The sequence below is a fragment of the Periplaneta americana genome, chromosome 15 (genome assembly GCF_040183065.1).
Source record: "Periplaneta americana isolate PAMFEO1 chromosome 15, P.americana_PAMFEO1_priV1, whole genome shotgun sequence".
NCBI lineage: Eukaryota > Metazoa > Arthropoda > Insecta > Blattodea > Blattidae > Periplaneta > Periplaneta americana.
Genome location: NC_091131.1, coordinates 43588461 through 43611945, shown reverse-complemented (window position 1 = coordinate 43611945; position 23485 = coordinate 43588461). Strand labels below are relative to the sequence as shown.

The following is a 23485-nucleotide window of genomic DNA, read 5'->3' as shown; positions in this document are numbered from 1 at the left end:
AGGAGAGGGAAACGACCACTCATTTATCTAGTGGAGTGCAGTGTGTAGACCTATTCGTTTCACGTTGCTTACCTACTGCTACAGTACAGTATGGAGGAATCTAAAAGACGAAACATAACATTTAACATTTAACGATTTACAGCTCGAACTTACTGATCTTCAATGTGACCTAAGAGCTGAAGATCGTTTGAATAATACTACTAGCCTGGTTGAGTTTTACAAGACTAAACATTAGCAATAATATCCACGACTACACAGGCTGGCTGTGAAAATGATTGCTATGTTTGGCTCAACATTTATATTTGTGAGCAACTGTTTTCTATAATCAACTTTAATAAAGGCAGACATCGAACATCTGTAACTGATGTTTCATTGCGATCAGTAGGCTACTGTTCCTTTCAGCTGCCAACAGCATGAAACCTCGTTTTGATGTACTGATAAATAAAAATATAACAAAATGATATTGCACATTTAAGTAGCTATAGAATTTCTATTACTTGTGTAAAATAAATATTTCTTTATTAATTAATAATAGTCCAAGATAGTTTTGCAAACACTGAACGGGAATTCATTTCATAAGCACTCGTAATAGTACTTCCTTTTGTGTAAATTTTGTCCACCCTTATACAGAGCGCAGCTAATATCTGCATTCCGCTCATGAGCGCTCGGAGAGCGCAAACCTTGTGCAGGCCTGGTGTAAACACTTTCTTGTATCAAATTTATTTTCTCACATTCTAATACATAGATGTCCTTAATAAAATTATGAAAAGAAATAGAACATTTAGGTTATTTTTTTATATAGGCTACAGGGACTGATTCCCGAACTCTCCGACCCTCATTTATGGCAAGGGAAGTATTGCTGTTTTCAGTTTTATTTCCCTGCTGTGTGAATAGGGCCTGAGCAAATTTCCTTATTCGAGAATTTGCCGACATCCGACGAAATCTTTATTAGGGATCGCGGACCCGACAAAAATAAACCGCCCTTACCCATCGTAAATGATACCTCCAACACATCCGGCGTTAAACTTTAAACCTGTAGCGTGGGTCGTCGGTTCTCTTTATTGTTTGAAAATAAGGGCTGTCTCTACACCAGCTCCAGATGTTCCCTCTTTACAAATGAATTTCTGTCCATGCAGGTTTACAATGTTTTGCTCAAAGCGTCGCTACATGTGGAGAATTGGATATATATGCATGAAAACAGCCAGTTTTTAAAATGATGGAGAGTGGGCTTATGTTTCATTTTTATTTATTTGTTTTTATGACTTCTGGTTTTAAGCGTAGCTTAATTTTAGTATTTGTAGCTGAATTTCTGAACGTTTGTGTTGAGGTTTGCAATGCTAACATATTAATTTCGCTTTGTTTTCCTGACTTAGGATACGTTAATTTTTTTCTTTCAAGAAATTTTCATATTTTATTCATATTTTATGAGTATGGATTTCATAGTTTGTCAATTTTTTCTTCATATTTTTCCGCTTTTCAATAATAACTAAATACAGTAGATTTCTTTCCACGAATGACTGTAGCCTATTGGCGTTGATAGCTAGACTATTCTCATTTGTGTCGTCCTCCATTGCGATTGTTTTGCCGAGTTTAATGCAAATGAAACGTTACTCCCATCTCTGATCACATATATACAGGGTGATTCACGAGGAGTTACGGAGCATGTTCCCGATAATAATTTGAGCAAAAAATATCATATAAACATTTATCTTATTCTCATTATTTTCACAGTTAACTCTAATTTGAAGTTGTTGAAAAAAATGCCTTTTTTTTTCTTTAGTTTTCAGGATAAAAGAATATTACATTACAATTAGAGAATGAACTATTTAGAAGTATAATTTATTTAATTCGCTAGTATTCTGAAGTTAGAAATGTGTTGTTAATTCCATAGTTACTTCGTACATAATCCTTTTTTTTTTTTCAATGTTTAAGCATAAAATTACATTTTTCTTACGCACTAATCACAACAATTGTTACAAGTAACGTCGTTCTTGCAAACTCTTTAAGACTGTACATTAGGATGCAAAATTGAACTGTAAAGAATCAAGTTGATAGAAGTCGTGTGATCTGTAACAATTGTTGTGATAAATGTTTAAGAATAATGTAATTTTTAGTTAAAAATTTGGGGAAAAAAAATATAGTATAGATGAGGGTAATTGTAAACGAGGGGTAATTGTAAACAAATGCTGTGAGAAATACAAAACTGTCATTAAAAAATTTTAATTCGGGGGAATATTTAAATTAACATGTTGGCTAACCTACAAAGCAGTTTGGTGCCAAATAGGACTAACTACTTAGTTGTGAACGAATGTTTTGTAAGAGTCTACAAAAAAAAAGTTGAAAAAGAATTTTGCTTCACCTTCATTTTTGGCATTGTAAGTAAACGTACTGTACAGTGCTATTTTTTAAGAATATGTTGTTTTATGAGTAATGTATAGTAGTTAACATTTATTACAATGGTTTTGAGATCTCCCATAACCTCAGTTCATTAAATTATGACGTGTTTATATTTGCCTCATAGTTTTAATTGCTTGGGGGTAATTGTAAACATATTTTACTATGGTTAAATTTCGTACTTTTCAGTAATCAAAGAGATTTCCACCCAGCTACACTGTAGAGGATTTAGAGAGGGTTGTCACAGATGTGAAAATAGTAACTACAGTTATCGTGAAGCTCAGGAGAGGTACTGAGTTCCTATATCGTCATATATCATAGGTTAAAGGGACGAAATGTACCAGTGACCAAAATTGGAGTTGGAAAGAGTTCAGCTCTTTCTTCTTAAACAGAACAAAAAATGTTCCGTGTCTGATAGCCCGTGCGAAAATTGGTGTTTACAATTACCCCTCTCTCCAAGGGGTAAATATAAACTAGCAATTTAAAGATGAAAAAAAGTCAACCTTATTATTTTAAACCCATTTTCAGGGAAAAGAAAGATCTAAAAATAACACAATGTTTCTTTGTCATGCTTACCGTTACTGAGGGTTGTGTAATGTTGAAATATATTTGAAATCAGTGAAAAGTGTTTACAATTACCCTGATCTACCCTACAAACCAACCAAGAAATTAACAACACATTTTAGCTTCAAAACACTAGCCAGTTAAAGAAAGTATACTTCTGAATAGTTAATTCTCTTTTTGTAACAATTTTTTACCCTTAAAAATAGAGAAAAAAAGGAATTTTTTAACAACTTAAAATTAGTGTAACTCTGAAAATGTTTAGAACAGAACCCATGTTTATATGACAGTTTTTGCTCAGAATGTCTTCGGAAATAAGCGCCGTAAGTGGAGATAGCTCCTCGTGAATCACCCTGTATACCATATTGGCCATTCCCATGTTATGAATTGGCACAACCATCAGAGCCTCCACTGTCGAAAAGGTATTTTTGGTAACGACCGCTAGATGGAAGTACAGCTGCAAGCTATTACTCCATGCAATTTCACAACAATTATAAGGTGACTTCTTTTGCAGTCGCTAGATGGCAGCATAGTGAAACTGATAAAAATTGTTGTCTTGGAAGTCCGTTAAACTGATCAATCTGTTATATGTGATCAGTAGAGAGAGGAATTTAGGCAAAAACCTATTTTTTTCCCTTGATACATACAGGCTAAGATTTAATATTTACATTTGTAATGGAAATATAGATATAAACAAAGGGGTTTTATAGTGCCTAAAATGCCTATTTTGACGTTAATGCCTATTTTTAAGTTATTTTTTTTAATTTTTGCATCATTTTTCGTAACTGTTTACTGTTTTTCTTAACATCCTGTACCGTTTACATTCCAAGACGGATAACAACTCCTTCCTGGCAGTGAACAACACAACAGAGAAGTATCTCCGGGCCACCCCTTCTCATTCTTACAATCTTTCAATCCTAAAATTCCAACTTTCAGTCGACCTGGGTAGTGTAGTCGGTATAGTGCAGGCCTTCTGTGCTCGAGGTTGCGGGTTCGATCCCGGCCAGGTCAATAGCATTTAAGTGTGCTTAAATGCGACAGGCTCATGTCAGTAGATTTACTGGCATGTAAAAGAACTCCTTCGGGACAAATTATTATTATTATTATTATTATTATTATTATTATTATTATTATTATTATTATATCTTCCTCTGTCTGTCAGCAATTTAACACAAACTCGCTGGGTTGTACCCGAATAAGCATTCTCTTACATTCCAAGACAGATAACAACCCCTTCCTTTTTTCTCACCATTTGTAAGTACAGCAGTGAGCGACACAATAGCCACAATAGGTACTGATCATCTACTGTGAAGCAAACTATGGAAATGTGATTGATGAATGAAAAACACTAACTTAAAGACAGAATGTCTTCATTTTGTGTATGCATGTGTACCTACTCTTGTAAAATGTGAACCGTGTGGAAGTTTCTTTTAATCCTAGAATTTTGCATTAAATAAATGTTGAAACTATATTAGTGACATTCTTTAACAAAAAAGCCTATTTTTTAACCTAACCTAACAAAAAAGCCTATTTTTATTTTATAGAGCCTAAATATAGGAGTTTAAAAGCTATTTCAGGCGCCTAAAATGCCACTTTTTAGAGCCTAAATTCCACTCTCTAGTGATCAGGGCTCCCACTGAGGTTCACTGCGTATGATGTCACCACTTTCCCCTTCACTGCTCTTAACGCTTTTCCCGCACCTCCAAATTACCGAGAAAGTTTTCTCCGAATCCTGAATGTTCCGAGCTGGTGACCCTGCCTTAGCATACCTATAGTTCAAATTACATTATGGAGCGGTTGACACACAGGAAAATGTATAAAATACATTGTTGCCATATAGCAAGTGACTGAGGGCAAATCTAGTTTCACTGCTCAAACTGCAGAACTATTTCCCCTCCACTCAGACAACATTTAGACATGAGTAGCCTACTGCCAACTCCACAAACCAACATTTTGATTTGTCCATGAACACCCTGATCCTGTTCCAATTGATTTCTGTGGCTAAATCTAATAATCTATGGCGTTATGGTGATGAAAATAGTCTGTAAATAAAATTCAGGACACAAAATAATGGCAATTCCAACATTAACCTATGGATCGGAAACATGGTGCATGACAACTCAACAAATGAAGAGAGTAGAAGCAACTGAAATGAGACTGCTAAGGCCAATAGCAGGATATAGCTTATTGGACCGCAAGCGAAATGAAGACATACCACAGGAACTAAATATGCCAAATATAATAGAAATGATCACAGAATATAGGAATAAATGGCATGAACATATATCTAGGATGGAACCAACCTGCATTCCATACCGACTACACCATTATAAACCCCGAGGGAGAAGACCAATCGGACGCCCTAGAAAACGCTGGAAAGACCAATTTTAATATTGCTATGGAGACGAAAGAGCCAATGGGCCTAAAATCGTATTGTTGATGATGATGATGATGATGATGATGATGATGATGATGATGATGATGAAATAAAATTCAGGACACAATATTCACAGTTTCACCAGAGATAGATCTCTGCACTAAAATTCAACTGAAACGATTCGCTGAAACATCATCACGTTAACAAATGCGCAGGAACTTCTAAATTGGCCATGTTACAGTAGTTTTTTTACTTTGTGGGATTCTCTTCAAATATCTTTGGAACTATCAGCACTGTACACTGGCCCAATTAAACCTCGGACGAAATATTCATCAAGATTGTACAAACTGTAGTAACTTTTGAGGAATATCACTTTTGTAGTCGTCATACAAAATTTTGTCCAATATTCTTTTGAGAAGATTAACTCCGTATGTAGATGAAATTATTGGGGATCATCAGTGCGGTGTTAGGCGTAATAGATCGACTATTGATCACATTTTTTATATTCGACAGATATTGGAGAAAAAATGGGAGTATAAGGGTACATCAGTTATTCATAGATTTCAAAAAGGCATTTGACTCGATTAAGAGAGAAGTTATATAAAATATTCTTATTGGATTTGGTATTCCCAAGAAACTAGTTCGATTGATTAAAATGTGTCCCAGAGAAACGTACAGCAGAGTCCGTATAGGCGACTTTCTATCTGATGCTTTTCCAATTCAGTGCGGGTTAAAGCAAGGAGATGCACTATCACCTTTACTTTTTAACTTTGCTCTAGAATATACCATTTGGAAAGTTCAGGATAACGGACAGGGTTTGGAATTGAACGGGTTACATCAGCTTCTTGTCTATGCGGATAACGTGAATATGTTAGGAGAAAATCCACAAACGATTAGGGAAAACACTGAAATTCTACTTGAAGCAAGTAAAGCGATAGGTATGATTATGTCTCGTGGACAGATTATTGTACGAAATGGAAACATAAAAATTGGAGATTTATCCTTCGAAGAGGTGGAATAATTCAAATATCTTGGAGCAACAGTAACAATTATAAATGACACTCGGGAGGAAATTAAACGCAGAATAAATATGGGAAACACCTCTTATTATTCGGTTGGGAAGCTTTTGTCATCTAGTCTGCCGTCAGAAAATCTGAAAGTAGAATTTATAGAACAGTTACATTACCGGTTGTTCTGTATGGTTGTGAAACTTGGACTCTCACTTTGAGAGAGGAACAGAGATTAAGGGTGTTTTAGAATAAGATTCTTAGGAAAATATTTGGAGCTAAGAGGGATGAAGTTACAGGAGAATGGAGAAAGTTACACAACGCAGAACTGCACGCATTGTATTCTTCACCTGACATAATTAGGAACATTAAATCCAGACGTTTGAAATGGGCAGGGCACTAGCACGTATGGACGAATCCATAAATGCATATAGAGTGTTAGTTGGGAGACCGGAGGAAAAAAGACCTTTGGGGAGGCCAAGACGTAGATGGGAGAATAATATTAAAGTGTATTTGAGGGAGGTGGGATATGATGATAGAGACTGAATTAATCTTGCACAGGATAGGGACCGATGGCGGGATTATGTGAGGGCGGCAATGAACCTGCGGGTTCCTTAAAAGCCATTTTTAAGTAAGTAAGTTTGTAACAATATTCAAAAACATGATAAAAGCTTACCGATACGAAAATATGTCGGTAGAAAGCATCACGCCATTATATTTCCTCACTTCCTCGGCTAAAGTTATGCCCATCATTCCGCTGTAGATGGCATGAGCTCCGTTGAGAGACACTTGCTTCAGCGTCTTCAAGAGCCTTGGGTTCGTCATGATGTCACCTTCCCGCAAAAGCCACCCTGTCTTGGGATGAGTAAACGTCTTCCTGTAACAAATATAATATGAAGAAAGTGGTTTATTGGGATACAATTATTAGGCCACTTTCGATTGAGTGCATGAAGATATGTTTCGATTGATGCGGGAGATTCTCGATTTCTGTGACGAAAATAACGAATGCGCTTTTTAAAAAAAAAGTTTACAGGGTTTCGACGTGTGAAGTCTATATTCGCCCTACGCTAATAAAAAAAATGAAAGGATTTTGTGGAAGGGAACTAATATTGATGTCATTCAACTTTGGTTGCTATGGAAATATTTACGTCATCCGATAAATCGTGGCTAACGAGAAAGACAGGCTACGGCGCAATGTTACATTCTTAGTCATATCTCATAACTAGGACTAGGATTTTGATGACCTATAAATCATAAAAAAATGTCCTAAAAACAATGCATTTATGACCTAAAAATCTTAAAAAAAAATGCCCTTAAAATGCCATAAAACTTGATCTTACATTCTAAAATTGGCTTAGTAGGAAAAGGAGTTTTGTGCTACTTAATATTTCGATTAGTAATTAAATTAAATTCTAGTACCAACATTTAAGTTTATTTAATTTTACATAATTTTTTCTAAGTGGTACACTTTAATTAATTATTTTATCTGATGTAGTTTCCATGTAGCCCATCACAAGGCCACTCTTATACGGAATTAGCAAGTATAGAAGAGTCTATATTGAAGGGATGGTTGGAGTGATCCATTACATTGGGTGTACTACGTTTAAAAATGCAATATTTGTGTAGAAAAACGATTAAAATATTATATAAAATAATGGATATTAGCCATCGGCGTAGCTCGGTCGGTTAAGGCGCTTGCCTGCCGATCCGGAGTTGCGCTCGGGCTCGGGTTCGATTCCTGCTTGGGATGATTATCTGGTTGGTTTTTATCCGAGGTTATTCCCAACCGTAAGGCAAATGTCAGGTAATCTATGGCGAATCCTTGGCCTCATCTCACCAAATATCATTTCACTATCACCAACTCCATCGACTATATTATAGATATATTAATTTGTCCTACAGAATTTATAATAATAATAATAATAATAATAATAATAATAATAATAATAATAATAATAATAATAATAATAATAATGGCTTTATTTAACCTGGCAGAGTTAAGGCCGTAAGGCCTTCTCTTACACTCAACCAGGATTAAAACTTGCTTACACAGTTGAACATAAAACTTGATCGGAATTAAGTAATTACATACTGATACATAATGAGATCAAAAGAGGTAGTTACATAAAATTTACCTCATAAAATAAAAATAAACATAGTGAAATACATATTAATTTGTTAGAATCAAATACGAATCACATAAAAACAGAAGCCGATAATTCAATAAAAAAAAGAAAAATGTACACAGTAAAAATAAAAATAATCACATTAGTATAGATTACAATTAAGTAGGATTTACATAATTAAACCAGAAACCGACAATTGTATAAAATGTACACAAAAATAGATTAGTAATAAAAAACAACAACATAGTGGGATACATATTGGCGTTAAGTGATAAATAAACACGATTTAGATAATAAAAATAAAAAGCAAAAAAAAAAAATAATAAATTTATCTGTAATATTGACACTTAATATTAACTCCAACGACGCTAAATAACGTCATAGTTGTTACAGCGTCGTTAAATAATCAAGTAAAAAATAAAGGGTATTAATGGACAAAATATGTAGACAAAATATCAAAGGAAATAAACATTTTATATTAATAATGGGGATTTGTGGCCAAAATTAAATGAAAATGCCTGAAAAATGTCCGAATAACACAAAAGATGCTCTTATGAGTTGAAACAGGCAAAAAATGCAAAAAAAATGCCCTAACAAATACGTCTTAAAACACTCAGTTTATCACATAACATATAAATATTAAAGCGGCTATGTTTCTACCTTACTAGAAAAAAAGATGCAATTTCATCAAAATCTTAGCCCTACTCATAACATGGCCAACATTAAACAAATTTATACACAGGGTCCTGCAGCGAGATGTCCGTAGCTTACCTACGTGTTGCTGGGATTATTCTGAGTGAAAAAGTTCTAACCAACATGGGTTCGAATTGTAACTGAGTTAAAAGCTTTTTGTATCGTAGTACCAACATTCCGAACTTCAAAGGAGATCTGTATTCTAAATTGTATTCAAATAATTTTATTTTTTTTTTAATATATAATTACCTTAGCACTGGATCTTCAAATATCGTGTTGCTAAACTTGTACAGGAATGTGGCCAAGTGTTCCGATACCACCACGCCTTTTTCACACAGTTGGATGGATGGCGCAACCAACTCCGCCCACGGCAATACCCCAAACTTCTTGTGCGCTTCCCATAATCCCTTGAGTTCACCCGGCACGGCGACATGGACACCTAAGGAACATAGAAAATATAGAAAAGGATATAGGAAAACAAATAGTGAACATTTCTAGAGGATTCTGTCTCAAAATTTATCATAAATTTTGGAGTGATATTCATTCATTCATTCATTCATTCATTCATTCATTCATTCATTCATTCATTCATTCATTCATTTAGTGTTCTGCCCAAGAGCAGGTCTTTTACAGCAAAACCAGCTTTCTCTAGTCTTTCCATGTTTTTTATTTAGTAGTACCACAAAGCGTTTCCATGGTTTTTATTTAATAGTACCGCAAAGCGTTTCCATGGTTTTTATTTAATAGTACCGCAAAGCGTTTCTATGGTTTTTATTTAATAGTACCGCAAAGCGTTTCCATGGTTTTTATTTAATAGTACCGCAAAGCGTTTCCATGGTTTTTATTTAATAGTACCTCAAAGCGTTTCCATGGTTTTTATTTAATAGTACCGCAAAGCATTTCCATGGTTTTTATTTAATAGTACCTTAAAGCGTTTCCATGGTTTTTATTTAATAATAGTCTACCATAAGCAACTCCATGGTTTTTATTGAATAGTACCGCAAAGCAATTCCATGGTTTTTATTTAATAATAGTCTACCACAAAGCAACTCCATGGTTTTTATTTAATAGTACCGCAAAGCGTTTCCATGGTTTTTCTTTAATAATAATCTACCACAAAGCAACTCCATGGTTTTTATTTAATAGTACCGCAAAGCGTTTCCATGGTTTTTATTTAATAATAGTCTACCACAAAGCAACTCCATGGTTTTTATTGAATAGTACCACAAAGCAATTCCATGGTTTTTATTTAATAGTACCGCAAAGCAATTCCATGGCTTTTATTTAATAGTACCGCAAAGCGTTTCCATGACTTTTATTTAACAATACCGCGAAGTGTTTTCATGGTTTTTGTTTACTTGTACTGCAAAGCGTTTCCATGGTTTTTATGATAGTACCGCGAAGTGTTTCCATGGTTTTTATTTAATAGTATCACAAAGCGTTTCCATGGTTTTTATTTAGTAGTACCGCAAAGCAATTGCATGGTTTTTATTTAATAATAGTCTACCACAAAGCAACTCCATGGTTTTTATTTAATAGTACCGCAAAGCGTTTCCATGGTTTTTATTTAGTAATAGTCTACCACAAAGGAACTCCATGGTTTTTATTTAATAGTACAGCAAAGCGTTTCCATGGTTTTTATTTAATAATAGTCTACCACAAAGCAACTCCATGGCTTTTATTTAATAGTACCACAAAGCAATTCCATGGTTTTTATTTAATAGTACAGCAAAGCAATTCCATGGCTTTTATTTAATAGTACCGCAAAGCGTTTCCATGACTTTTATTTAACAACACCGCGAAGTGTTTCCATGGTTTTTGTTTACTTGTACTGCAAAGCGTTTCCATGGTTTTTATGATAGTACCGCGAAGTGTTTCCATGGTTTTTATTTAATAGTATCACAAAGCGTTTCCATGGTTTTTATTTAATAGTACCGCAAATCATTTCCAGAGGTTTTATTTAATAATACCGCAGAGCTTTTCCATGATTTTTATTTAATAGTACCGCATATCGTTTCCATGGTTTTCATTTAATAGTACCGCGAAGCGTTTCCATGACTTTCATTTAACAATATCGCAAAGCGTTTCCATGGTTTTCATTTAATAGTACCGCGAAGTGTTTCCATGCTTTTTATTTAATAGTACCGCAAAGCGTTTCCATGACTTTTATTTAACAATACCGCGAAGTGTTTCCATGGTTTTTATTTAAAAGTACCGCAAAGCGTTTCCATGGTTTTCATTCAATAGTACTGCGAAGCGTTTCCATGACTTTTATTTAACAATACCGCGAAGTGTTTCCATGGTTTTTATTTAAAAGTACCGCAAAGCGTTTCCATGGTTTATCATTTAATAGTACCGCGAAACGTTTCTATGACTTTTATTTAACAATACCGCGAAGTGTTTCCATGGTTTTTATTTAATAGTACCGCAAAGCGTTTCCATGTTTTCATTTAATGGTACCGCGAAGCGTTTCCGTGACTTTTATTTAACAATATCGCGAAGTGTTTCCATGGTTTTTATTTAAAAGTACCGGTACCGCAAAGCGTTGCCATGGTTTTCATTTAATAGTACCGCGAAGCGTTTCCATGACTTTTATTTAACAATACCGCGAAGTGTTTCAATGGTTTTTATTTAAAAGTACCGCAAAGCGTTTCCATGGTTTTCATTCAATAGTACTGCGAAGCGTTTCCATAACTTTTATTTAACAATACCGCGAAGTGTTTCCATGGTTTTTATTTAAAAGTACCGCAAAGCGTTTCCATGGTTTTCATTCAATAGTACTGCGAAGCGTTTCCATGACTTTTATTTAACAATACCGCGAAGTGTTTCCATGGTTTTTATTTAAAAGTACCGCAAAGCGTTTCCATGGTTTATCATTTAATAGTACCGCGAAGCGTTTCTATGACTTTTATTTAACAATACCGCGAAGTGTTTCCATGGTTTTTATTTAATAATACCGCAAAGCGTTTCCATGTTTTCATTTAATGGTACCGCGAAGCGTTTCCGTGACTTTTATTTAACAATATCGCGAAGTGTTTCCATGGTTTTTATTTAAAAGTACCGGTACCGCAAAGCGTTGCCATGATTTTCATTTAATAGTACCGCGAAGCGTTACCATGACTTTTATTTAACAATACCGCGAAGTGTTTCCATGGTTTTTATTTAATAGTATCGCAAAGCATTCCCATGGTTTTTATTTAATAGTACCGCAAATCATTTCCAGAGGTTTTATTTAATAATACCGCAGAGGTTTTCCATGGTTTTTATTTAATATTACCGTACAGCAAATCTATGGTTTTTATTTAATACTAGCGCAAAGCATTTCCATGGTTTTTTATTTAATAATACCGCAGAGCAATTGCATGCTTTTTATTTAATAGTACCACAAAGCATTTCCATGGTTTTTATTTAATAGTACCGCAAAGCGTTTCCATGGTTTTTATTTAATGGTATCGCAAAGCAGTTTCATGGTTTTTATTTAATAGTATTGCAAACCATTTCCATGGTTTTTATTTAATAGTACCGCAAAGCGTTTCCATGGTTTTTATTTAATAATACCGGATAGCAGTTCCGTAGTTTTTATTTAATAATACCGCATAGCATTTCCGTAGTTATTATTTAATAGTACCGCAAAGCTTTTCTATGGTTTTTATTTAATGGTATTGCAAAGCAGTGCCATGGTTTGTATTTAATAGTATTGCAAAGCATTGCCATGGGTTTTATTTAATAGTACCGCAAAGCGTTTCCATGGTTTTTATTTAATAATACCGCATAGCATTTCCGTAGTTTTTATTTAATAGCACCGCAAAGCTTTTGCATGGTTTTTATTTAATGGTGTTGCAAAGCAGTTCCATGGTTTTTATTTAATAGTATTGCAAAGCATTTCCATGGTTTTTATTTAATATTACCGCAAAGCGTTTCCATAGTTTTTATTTAATAATACCGCATAGCATTTCCGTAGTCTTTATTTAATAGTACCACAAAGTGTTTCCATGGTTTTTATTTAATAGTACCGCAAAGCGTTTCCATGGTTTTTATTTAATTATACCGCATAGTACTCGTATTTCCGTAGTTTTTATTTAATAGTACCGCAAAGCATTTCCATGATTTTTATTTAATTGTACCGCAAAGCATTTCTATGGCTTTTATTTAATGGTACCGTAAAGCATTTCCATGGTTTTTTATTTCATAGAACGTCAAAACTTATCCATGGTTTTCAATATCACATATTGCAAAATATTTCCATTGTTTTCATTTTCATAATATAGCAAAACATTTGCATGGTTTTTATTTTCATGATATTGCGAAACAATTAAAATGGTTTTTATTTTCATTATGTCGCAAAACGTTTCCGTAGTTCTTATTTTTATAATATCTCAAAACTTTTCTATCTCCTGGATGAAATGGAAATTATTGCTGATATTATATTAATACTTTAAACGACGAGAAATGGATATTCTTGTGGCCAACCTCGTACTGTGATATATCGGACTTGTGTGACGAAAAATTCTGTGACAAGCAAACTGTGACAATTCGTTACATTGACGAAAAGTTTGTGACGGAAACTGCTACACTCTATGTCCTAACTATGGCTGAAAGTCTTCTACTTTTAACTAGTGCTACATCGTCTGGTTCCAGGGACAGGCTTTTTAATTTCCTATTCTTCCTGATTTGTCACTGTCCATTTTCTTGAATGGGGCCGAACTGGAGTAATGTTGACGGAATGATGTGGATGCCTAATATGGGGAAATGGGAGAACTCCGAGAAAAACTACAACTGCGATCTTGTTCGCCACAAGTGTCACTATGGATTTTTCAACAGTAATCTTACTAGAGGTTTTGATTTATCTAGAGAAAATGAAGACTCGAGTGGGATTTAATTGAGTATTACACGATTAGAAGAGAGTATATAGGGCTAAAGATTAGAAGTAACAAAGTATTCCAATACAATAAAATATTAATTGGCTTACGAAAGTACAACTGTCTTCAAATGTATTATTGTACCACCTCAACATTACGCTAGATGGCAGTAGTGTTTTATGATTATGTTTTCTTGTTATCAGTTGTGCTAACTATGGAATCTTCATTGAACTCTGTTGACGGTTACTAGTCAAGAAGGCTTTGTTGATTCAGTTTCATTTTTATTAAAACATTTGCATTCCACTTCAATCATCCGGATCCCAGTAATCAACGTCACTTGACAGATGATTTTCAATAAATCTTAGTATTAAACAATCTCTGATACGTGACTATCCATAATAATATAGCAGAAGCTATAACAAACATAACCTAAATAACATAAACAAGTGTTAGAAAAAATTTAATTAGGGATGATGAAATAAACAATAAACGTTTTAATTAACGATAATGAAATAAAAATAAACATGAGTAATTTTAAAAGAAACAATTATTGAAAGTACAATTCTCAAATTTGAATGTTTTAGTGGTTGGTGGTTCAGTATTGGACGTGTGCGTAAAAGAAGTGAACTCGTTGATGTACATGGCGTATCCCTCAACTTATTCATGATTTCCGAATGGTGCTCTTCATATATGACCAGTGGTCTTTATTAATTCTTGTTCTTGAATGCCAATGCGAGTCATATTTGAAAGTGCTGTGCATCGACTGGAGTGATTTGTAATTTTCTGTCTTTTTTTTTTTTTTTTTTTTTTTTTTTTGCACAGTGCAGTTTGAAATGTTGGCAAACAAAGAAACAAATGCTAGGGTAGTGATAAAAATAAACAAATGCTAGGGACGCGATAAAATTGTGCGATAAGCAGCCATGATTGGTTAAAAGACGTCCTTTTGTACCGTTTTATTGGTCAAAGTAGTGTGACGTAGTAAAAGTGTAATAGTCAATGAAAAATCTCGGGCCTGACCTGAACTCGAACCGAACCGCCTACGTAACAGGCTAAATGTCTGGCCACTTAGCCACCGCAGAGGTGTCAATACGGGACTTACTAAATATCTTTAAAATATAACCTCCCCCACAAAAAAGAACGAAATAGTATATCGCTCAAAAATATGGATTGTGCGTCCGTGTAACGAAAAGTATCACCAAGAGATAAAAAGAAAAAGAAAAGCATGTTTCAGTGTTTAATTATCATCGTATCATCATGTCATTGTCCCGGAATACATTGTCTAGTTGAAAACAATTTAAATAATTATAATTATTCACAAATTGCTCTTCAACTTTATATTATACTACTTCTAAATAGCATCCGTAGTTGAGAAGGGACGTCAATTACCTGCGATGCTCCATTGCTACTATACGTCACCGACTTCGGAATATTATAGGCTATAAACAACTTAGAACTGGCTACTGTCTGGCGTAGACAGGCTCCCACTGCAAGCCTTTCCATGCTATATCCTGCCCTTAATGTAGTCGAACCCTCCGCAATCGATACTCGACATTTGTAGCTCATTACTATTTCACGATAAACTTGTACATTCCGTTCTTAATTCTATGGTACGACTGGCAATAGTATTTTATTACCCTGGGAGTATTTTCAATAAATAAAGCATCAATTCAAGTTCATCTCTAAAGACAATTAATGCTTTACATTTTTTAAGCATTGCAATCATTTGTCTTCAGATGGAAGTCGTATTTAAATAATTTTCTGTTCCTTTACTTGCATGAGGAATTGTCCTGAATAATTCAGTACAACCTGTAGCTTTTTTAAAGTTACTCGATGTTTGTGTTTAATTTGTTTCTTCCTTATCGTTCTTATCTTTTTCCCCTTTGCCTTGCCTTTTTCTCCCATTCTTTCAGTCTCTTATCCATACTCTTTTTCTGTTTCTATCTCCTCACCAGTAGCGGCCCGCGGTTACAAAGGTTGACAGTTCTGCATGAAAAATAGTGTACGAGGCGCATCCAGAAAGTAGGTTTCCCTATTTTTTTTAAAGGACACACACTTTCAGGAAAACCTTTATTGGCAACAGGTACAGCAATGTTTCAGCTATTTTTCAACATAGCCACCATCAGAATTGAGACACTTGTATCGTGGGATCAACTTTTGTGTCCCTCTGTCATAGAACTCTGCCGCCTGTGAATGGAACCAGCGTGTGACAGACGTCTTCAGCTCTTCAGACGTTGCCAAAACGCTCACCGGAGGACAGGAATTTCTTGAGGTGCAAGAAAACGTGAAAACCGCTGGGAGCAAGATCAGGACTGTAGGGTAGATGATCAAACAACTCCCAGCCAAATTCCGTCAAAACAGCTGCTGTGCGCCGAGCCGTATGTGGACGAGCATTGTCATGGAGGAGCACAACACCTGCAGTAAGCATTCCACGCCTCTTGTTTTGAATGGCACGTCGCAATTTTCGCAGTGTTTCACAGTAACGGTCAGCGTTCACTGTTTCACCTCTTGGAAGGAAGTCAATGAGCAGAATGCCCTTCCTGTCCCAGAACACCGTGCACATCACTTTCCGTACCGACAGCGTCTGTTTGAATTTCGTCCTGACCGGAGATCCACTATGCCGCCAATGCATTGACTGCTGCTTGGTTTCCCGGGTTAAGTGCGAAATTCAAGTCTCATCGCCCGTGACGATCCTGTCTAGGAACTCGTCGCCGTCATCGTGATACCGTTGCAGAAATGTCAATGCTGCTCCTAAACGTTGCATTTTGTGTTCGGGTGTCAGATTTTTCGGCAGCCACCTGGCACACACTTTTTGAACAGCAGGTGCTTGGTGACAATCTCATGCAACAAGGATCGCGATATCTGCGGAAAATGGCTGCTCAGCTCCGTAATCGTGAAGCGACGGTTCTCCATGATGCACTGCCGCAGCAGCTCAACATGATCATCATTGATGAGGGACGGTCGCCCACTGCACTCTTCATCATGGACACTTTGACGACCTTCGGAAAACTGTCTACACCAGCGACGCACCATCTGCTTACTCATGATGTTCGGCCCATAGACCTGACAGAGCTGCCGATGAATTTCAATTGGCGCAATGCTTTGTGCATTAAAGAACTTTATCACCGACCGAACCTCGCAGGCGGCGGGAGAAGGAATAAGAGCTTCCATTTCGGACCACTGCTGCCACGCTACTGGCACCAGGCGGGACCTGTCTGGCTGGCATATGATTGATACGTCATAGATCTGTTACGCATGCGCAATTGACACAGCTAATTACGTTTACTTCAAGGGGAAACAATCGGGAAACTTACTTTCTGGATGCGCCTCGTATTTAGCAAACGCATGTTGTTTATTGCATCTAAATCGGATAACGCGTGTAATTACAGCCCCTTCTCGAAGTTGACTGTGCACCCGAAATTGTACTCCAACAATCCGTGCGCTACACCTCTCCCACCTGGTACAACTAATCACGTAGTGGTGATGTGCCCCACATGCTTTTCTAGTTTTTTAAGTCAAATTAACTAAATCCTTCACTTCGGTGTTTGTCCATGTATTTTCTCCTCTAAATAGAATACACGGGTGGGGGAGAAAGCGTTTTCATGAGCGCAGCAAAAAACCAATCGTTTCCATTACACATTTCGGTATTAAAATGACTAGTAGGCTACATGATTTCCTCGACTTTTTCCAGAAATTTCAATATTTAAATTTTGTGTAAGACGTCCTAATTTCTTGAGTTAACATGCAATTTCTCTTTTAATTTCGAAAAGGGTTTGTCGATTAGGTTTTCATTTCATTCAGTTTTAATATAAAATATTCCCTTAGACACACTGACTAATCACATCACATCACCCACAGTACTTAACACACTGGAACTGTAATGATGTACAGTAGTCCAGAAGCCTACGTGTTGTAACGCAGGTCATTAAGAGAGGAGGGTGTTGACGGTTCTTTTGTGTATTCGGAGAGAGCTGCTTCGGTTGCAGCTCTAATGCAGTCTTATGGGATAGTGAAGAAAACCAGTTTTCTGCTGCCGACTACCCTACGTTGAGCTTCAGGAACTGCCGATCACAGATCGGAAAAGTACACTACAGCTAAAATTCTTGAGCAGTTCAAGGCTCCTACAGACAGTAAAATCTCGAATCGAAGGAGAATGAATTGGAAAAATAAATGAAACATTGAACTAGGTTACATAAAAGCACGTTTTACATTTTTAATTTTTTTCAGGTCCATTTAAATGGCGGTTCTGCAGCTCTGCAGTTCTTATTGTAGAGCCGCCCCTGCTCCTCACTCCATTTTTTTCCCCCCTTTGAAATGACTGCATCAATTTAATACATGCACACAATTATACAGGGTGAACCGTAAGTAATGTCATTAATTTCAGGGGATTATTCTTCGAGATATTTCAAACAAAAACGCGTTTAGTATAATTTTGCTTGTTTTTGCTTCCTTGTAGAGATTAAAATTGTTTTACGTGAAACATTTCATGGCGTGTTTTCGGAAAGCCATTGATTTAATTCCCAATATGCTCAATCAGTTTAAGAGAGCAGTGTATTATGATAATAAGTGATTGAAAGAATTTAAATGTACAGAAATTTGATACGAACAAATGTAACGTTTCGTTCTGCAATAGTAATATGCGTTTACAAGAGCGGTATGTTGAAGTTTTCAGGTTCGAGGAAACGTTTGAAAAGGCGAAACGTAGTTGAGCTTTTTTAATTTCTGAGAATTGAAAGAAAACAAACCGCTCGTGTATCGTACATTATTTTGTGCGAAGATCGTTTATTACATACCTGAAAGAGGAATTTCCAATTGGTTGCAATGAAATCTCCATCTTGGTTTCTGTTCAATGACGGCAAATTTGCAAAACAAAAATATCTATCTTCAACATTGTTGCTTTAAAATGTTTTCTGTGTTTACTATACTCCAGCAGGCCGTGATATACGTCTGTCTTTTTTTTCCCCCAGTCTATGATGAGTCTGGAATCTTGTTGAATTTTTCACGGCTTCCTTAATGTTACTTGCATCACGAATGCAGTAACTTTAGTGGAGTTGTAGAGTTTACTTAATTTTTGCAAATATTTAAAAACAATAATTAACAGTGCAATTTAGGTGAAATTGCAGTGGTAAGTTTCCAATTTATAATTATTACTATATTGAACGTCTCTAAAAATAATATGTTAAAAGCCTAAAGCAGGAAAATCAATATGTCACTTAAGCGGTAAGAAGAGGAAAATTGTTATGTGTGTTAGGTTGGGAATACTGAATGTGGAATTTTAGACTTTCCGCGGATTGGTTTTGTGCGGAAACCAAGCAAATACGCACGATCTCGCACAAAGGAATTTTACAATGTTACATTTGTTCGGTTCAGATTTCTGCACATTTGTAGGACAAAACTAAAATTCTTTCAATCATTTAATATCACAATACACTGCTTTCTTAAATTGACTGAGCATATTGGGGATTAAATCAACGACTTTCCCAAAACATGCTATGAAATGTTTAATGTAGCACAATTTCATCTAGAAAAGGAAGCAAAGATGATTAAAATTGTATTAAACTTTCTTGTTTGAAATATTTCAAAGAATAACCCCCTGAAAATAAAGACATTATTTACGGTTCACCCTGTATAGGCTACAAGTACATAAGTACATACATATATATGCATGCGTGCATATGTGCGAACATACACACACACACACACAAACAAACATACAGAGTTGAAGGGGAACGATGCATCAAAATTTAAGACACGATTCTACATGTTAAATATAACAGAAATTTTATTGCACTTCTCCTTCGATGAAGCACGTTGAGCATGATAAAAAATAGTCTTTGCCCAATTTTTGCAGTACTCTGTTACGGTAACGATCCGAGAGAAATGACTATTGCTATACAAGCATTTAGTTAGAAATCATCTGAATAGTTACGGTCTAGATTTTTTTTTTTTTTTTGCAAATTAAACCGTATAGCCATGAATTTAAATTGAATAACTGCGAAAATCGTTAAAATAAATCTTGCAACGCAGCGCATTGTCGCGCGTCTCCGACTGACTACAGTCCATGAGGATTTACAGTGCATGAGGGTTAAGTTGGCGTGATTTCTACTATCCTTGTCTGCGGTCCTTGTCTATCGACTGTCAACAGATGTAAGGGGGGAAAGGTTTTCTTTTGTAGAATTCTTGGAATTCCCTTCCCTCCTTCTCCCTTGGCCCTTCTAGAACACACTTTTGCAAATCCAATTAGTGGGTCTCTCAGTGGCGTCTTGGCGTTGTTCGAGTTCATTTATTCAGTAGTGTTTAGTGAATAGTGAAGTAAGTGTGTGTCTCGTTGTGTCAATTTAATATAATATAATATAATATAATATAATATAATATAATATAATATAATATAATATAATATAATATACAATAATTCACAATTTAAACAAAATGTTTTCGGAATTGCATGGTTTCCCTGTTATCTTAAACATTGTAATGTGTGTTGTGCTCTTGTTTTTAATAATCATGGTAGGCAATATGGGAAAACGCGGGAAAGCCTTGAAGTCGGACAGTATGAACATGGTTATTAATGTACACAAATTCTTTACTGAAGAATATGAGGCACTGAAACGCGGAAAGCAAACAATATCTGTGTCGAGTGTTATCGAAAGAACTGCTGCAGCGACAGGTATATCGTCTCGTAGTGTTAGCAGGATTTTAAAAAAACAAAGGGAGGCACTAGAAAGTGGAAGTGTTCTGCGAACTCCAGGAAAGAAACGCCCAAACAGGACCCCTCAGAAAACTGCAATTGACTCATTTTCTGCCGCCGCTATAAGACGAGTAATTTATTCTTTGTATCGGACTGATTTTTTGCCTAGTTTGAAGGATATAAATGACGCATTAATTAAGGAAAGCTTATTCACTGGAAGCATATGGAGTTTGAGAGAAATTCTTAAAAAAATGAAATTTAGGTATGTTAAAAATACTCAAGGCAGAAAATTTTTAATGGAAAGGTCAGATGTTATTTTAAAGAGATTTAAATTCTTAAGAAAAATGAAAGAATTACGCGCCACTGGACGCGCCGTTGTTTATCTAGGCGAAACTTGGGTTAATGTGAACCATACGAAAAGCAAAGTTTGGAAAAGCGATGATCACGAAATTGACTTCCCACTTCAAACCCCAATAGGAAAAGGTCAACGGTTTATTATTTTACACGCCGGATGTTCGACAGGTTTCATTCCAAACGCGCTTCTAACTTTCAAATCTAAATCAACTAAAGACTACCACGAGGAGATGGACAGCACTGTATTTAAGAACTGGTTCATTAATCAATTATTACCAAACATTCCTCTCAATAGCATCATTGTAATGGACAATGCCCCCTATCATTCAACAGAACTCAATAAGGCACCAATTTCATCAACACCGAAATCTGAAATGCAGTCCTGGCTTCGTAACAATAACATTGAATTTGATTTACGATCCACGAAACCTGTATTATATGAACTTGTAAAAACTAAAAAAGATAATTTCAAAACATACGAAATCGACCAAATTGCGACAATGCACTCCCATACTGTAGTGAGACAGCCACCATACCATTGTGATTTAAACGCGATCGAATTAATATGGGGGCAGGTTAAAAATGACGTTGCGAAGCGTAATATTTCGTTCAAAAGTAAAGATGTGAAATTGTTGTTTGAGAGCGCTCTTGCAAAAGTGACGGAAGATAATTGGAGAAAGGCCTGTGAACACGTGGAAAAAGTCGAACAATTTTATTGGGAGAAGGACGGACTAGTAGACGAAATTAGCGATCGATTCGTAATAAATTTGGATGACACGGACACGGACGAGGAACTTTCTGGCGGAGAGGAGTCAGAATTTGAAGAGGAAGAGAGTGCCGCCGCTGCTAACTCCTGGTCGCTGGAAGGAGTGTCGACCATACCGCCGTCACCATAAATGAGGGTAGAGAGAGATGGTGAGTATTCTTTCTCTTTCTAAAAGGGACTAGACAAGTAAATCCTCATGGACTTGTACTTGTCTAGTTCCTTTTAGAAAGAGAGAGAATGCTCACCATCTCTCTCTACCCTCATTTATGATGGTCGACACTCCTTCAAACGACCACGAGTTACCAGTGGCGGCATTTTCTTCCTCTTCAAATTCTGACTCCACTCCGCCAGAAAGTTCGTCCATGTCCGTGTCGTCCAAATTGATTACGAACGAATAATAAATTTCCATCTACAAGTCCATCCTTCGCCCAATAAAATTTTTCAACTTTTTCTACGTGTTTACATGCCTTCCTCTAATTTTCTTCCGTCACTTTTGCAAGTGCGCTCATTTTTAACCTGTTACACACGTTTTTTAAGAATCCTATTCGGGCGTTTCTTTCCTGGAGATCGCAGCACGCTTCCAATTCCGCTTCCGCTTTCTTTTGTTTTTGTTTTTTGTTTTTTTTTTTTTCTATTTTAATCCTGTTAACACCACGAGATAATATACCTGTCGCTGCAGCAGTTTTTTCGATAAAACTCGGCACAGATATTGTTTCTTTTCCGCATTTCAGTGCCTCATATTCTTCAGTAAAGAATTTATATGCATTAATAACCATGTTCATACCGTCCGACTTCAAGGCTTTCCCGCGTTTTCCCATATTGCCTACCATTATTATTAAATACAGGAGCACAACAGTCATTACAATATTTAAGGTAACAGTTAAACCATGCATCTCCGAAAACATTTTAATTTCTGAATTATATTATATTAAATTGGTACAACAAGATACAAACTCGTCCACACCTGTGGAGTAACGGTCAGCGCGTCTGGCCGCGAAATCAGGTGACCGGGTTCGAATCCCGGTCGGGGAAAGTTACCTGGTTGAGGTTTTTTCCGAGGTTTTCCCTCAACCCAAAACGAGCAAATGCTGGGTAACTTTCGGTGGTGGACCCCGGACTAATTTCACCGGTATTATCACCTTCATTTCATTCGACCGCTAAATAACCTGAGCTGTTGATACAGCGTCGTAAAATAACCCAATAAAAAAAGACACAAACTCACTTCACTATTCATAAAATACTACTATAACTAATGAACTCAAACAACCCCGAGACGCCACTGAGAGATCCACTAATTGGGTTTGCAGAAGTGTGAAGGGAGAAGGGAGGAGAAAGGGAATTCCAAGAATTGTACAAAAGGAAACCTCTTGCCCGTCACATCTGGTGGCAATCGGTAGACAAGGACCTCAGACAAGGACAGTAGAAATCACGCCAACTTAATCCTCATGCACTGTAAAGCCATCGCCGGTGATGGTACAGCAGAGGGAGAGGGGAAGGTAAGGAGTGCATGCCATGCCTGCTAGAGTTATTGTGATGTTGCCAAATGCTTCATAGAAACATAACGATTTCCTCTAAAACGGTGAATGTTAGAGAAAAACTTATTTAGATTTTTCAAATCTCTTCTCATGATCTATTACCAGTTTCATTTTGGTGCAGAAGTTAC

At 36.1% G+C, this 23485-nt stretch overlaps 1 protein-coding gene across 2 annotated transcripts in view; it reads right to left on the bottom strand.

Annotated features, from left to right (window-relative positions):
- The window catches only part of LOC138714828 (scoloptoxin SSD14-like), a 134145-nt gene that overhangs the window by 71138 nt on the left and 39522 nt on the right, over nt 1-23485 (bottom strand). For both annotated transcript variants that reach the window (XM_069847002.1, XM_069847003.1), the window contains exons 4-5: nt 9408-9597; nt 7016-7216 (exon numbers count right to left, since the gene is read on the bottom strand). In XM_069847002.1, the coding sequence (XP_069703103.1) occupies nt 7016-7216; nt 9408-9597 (391 nt within the window). The remainder of the gene's footprint in view (nt 1-7015; nt 7217-9407; nt 9598-23485) is intronic.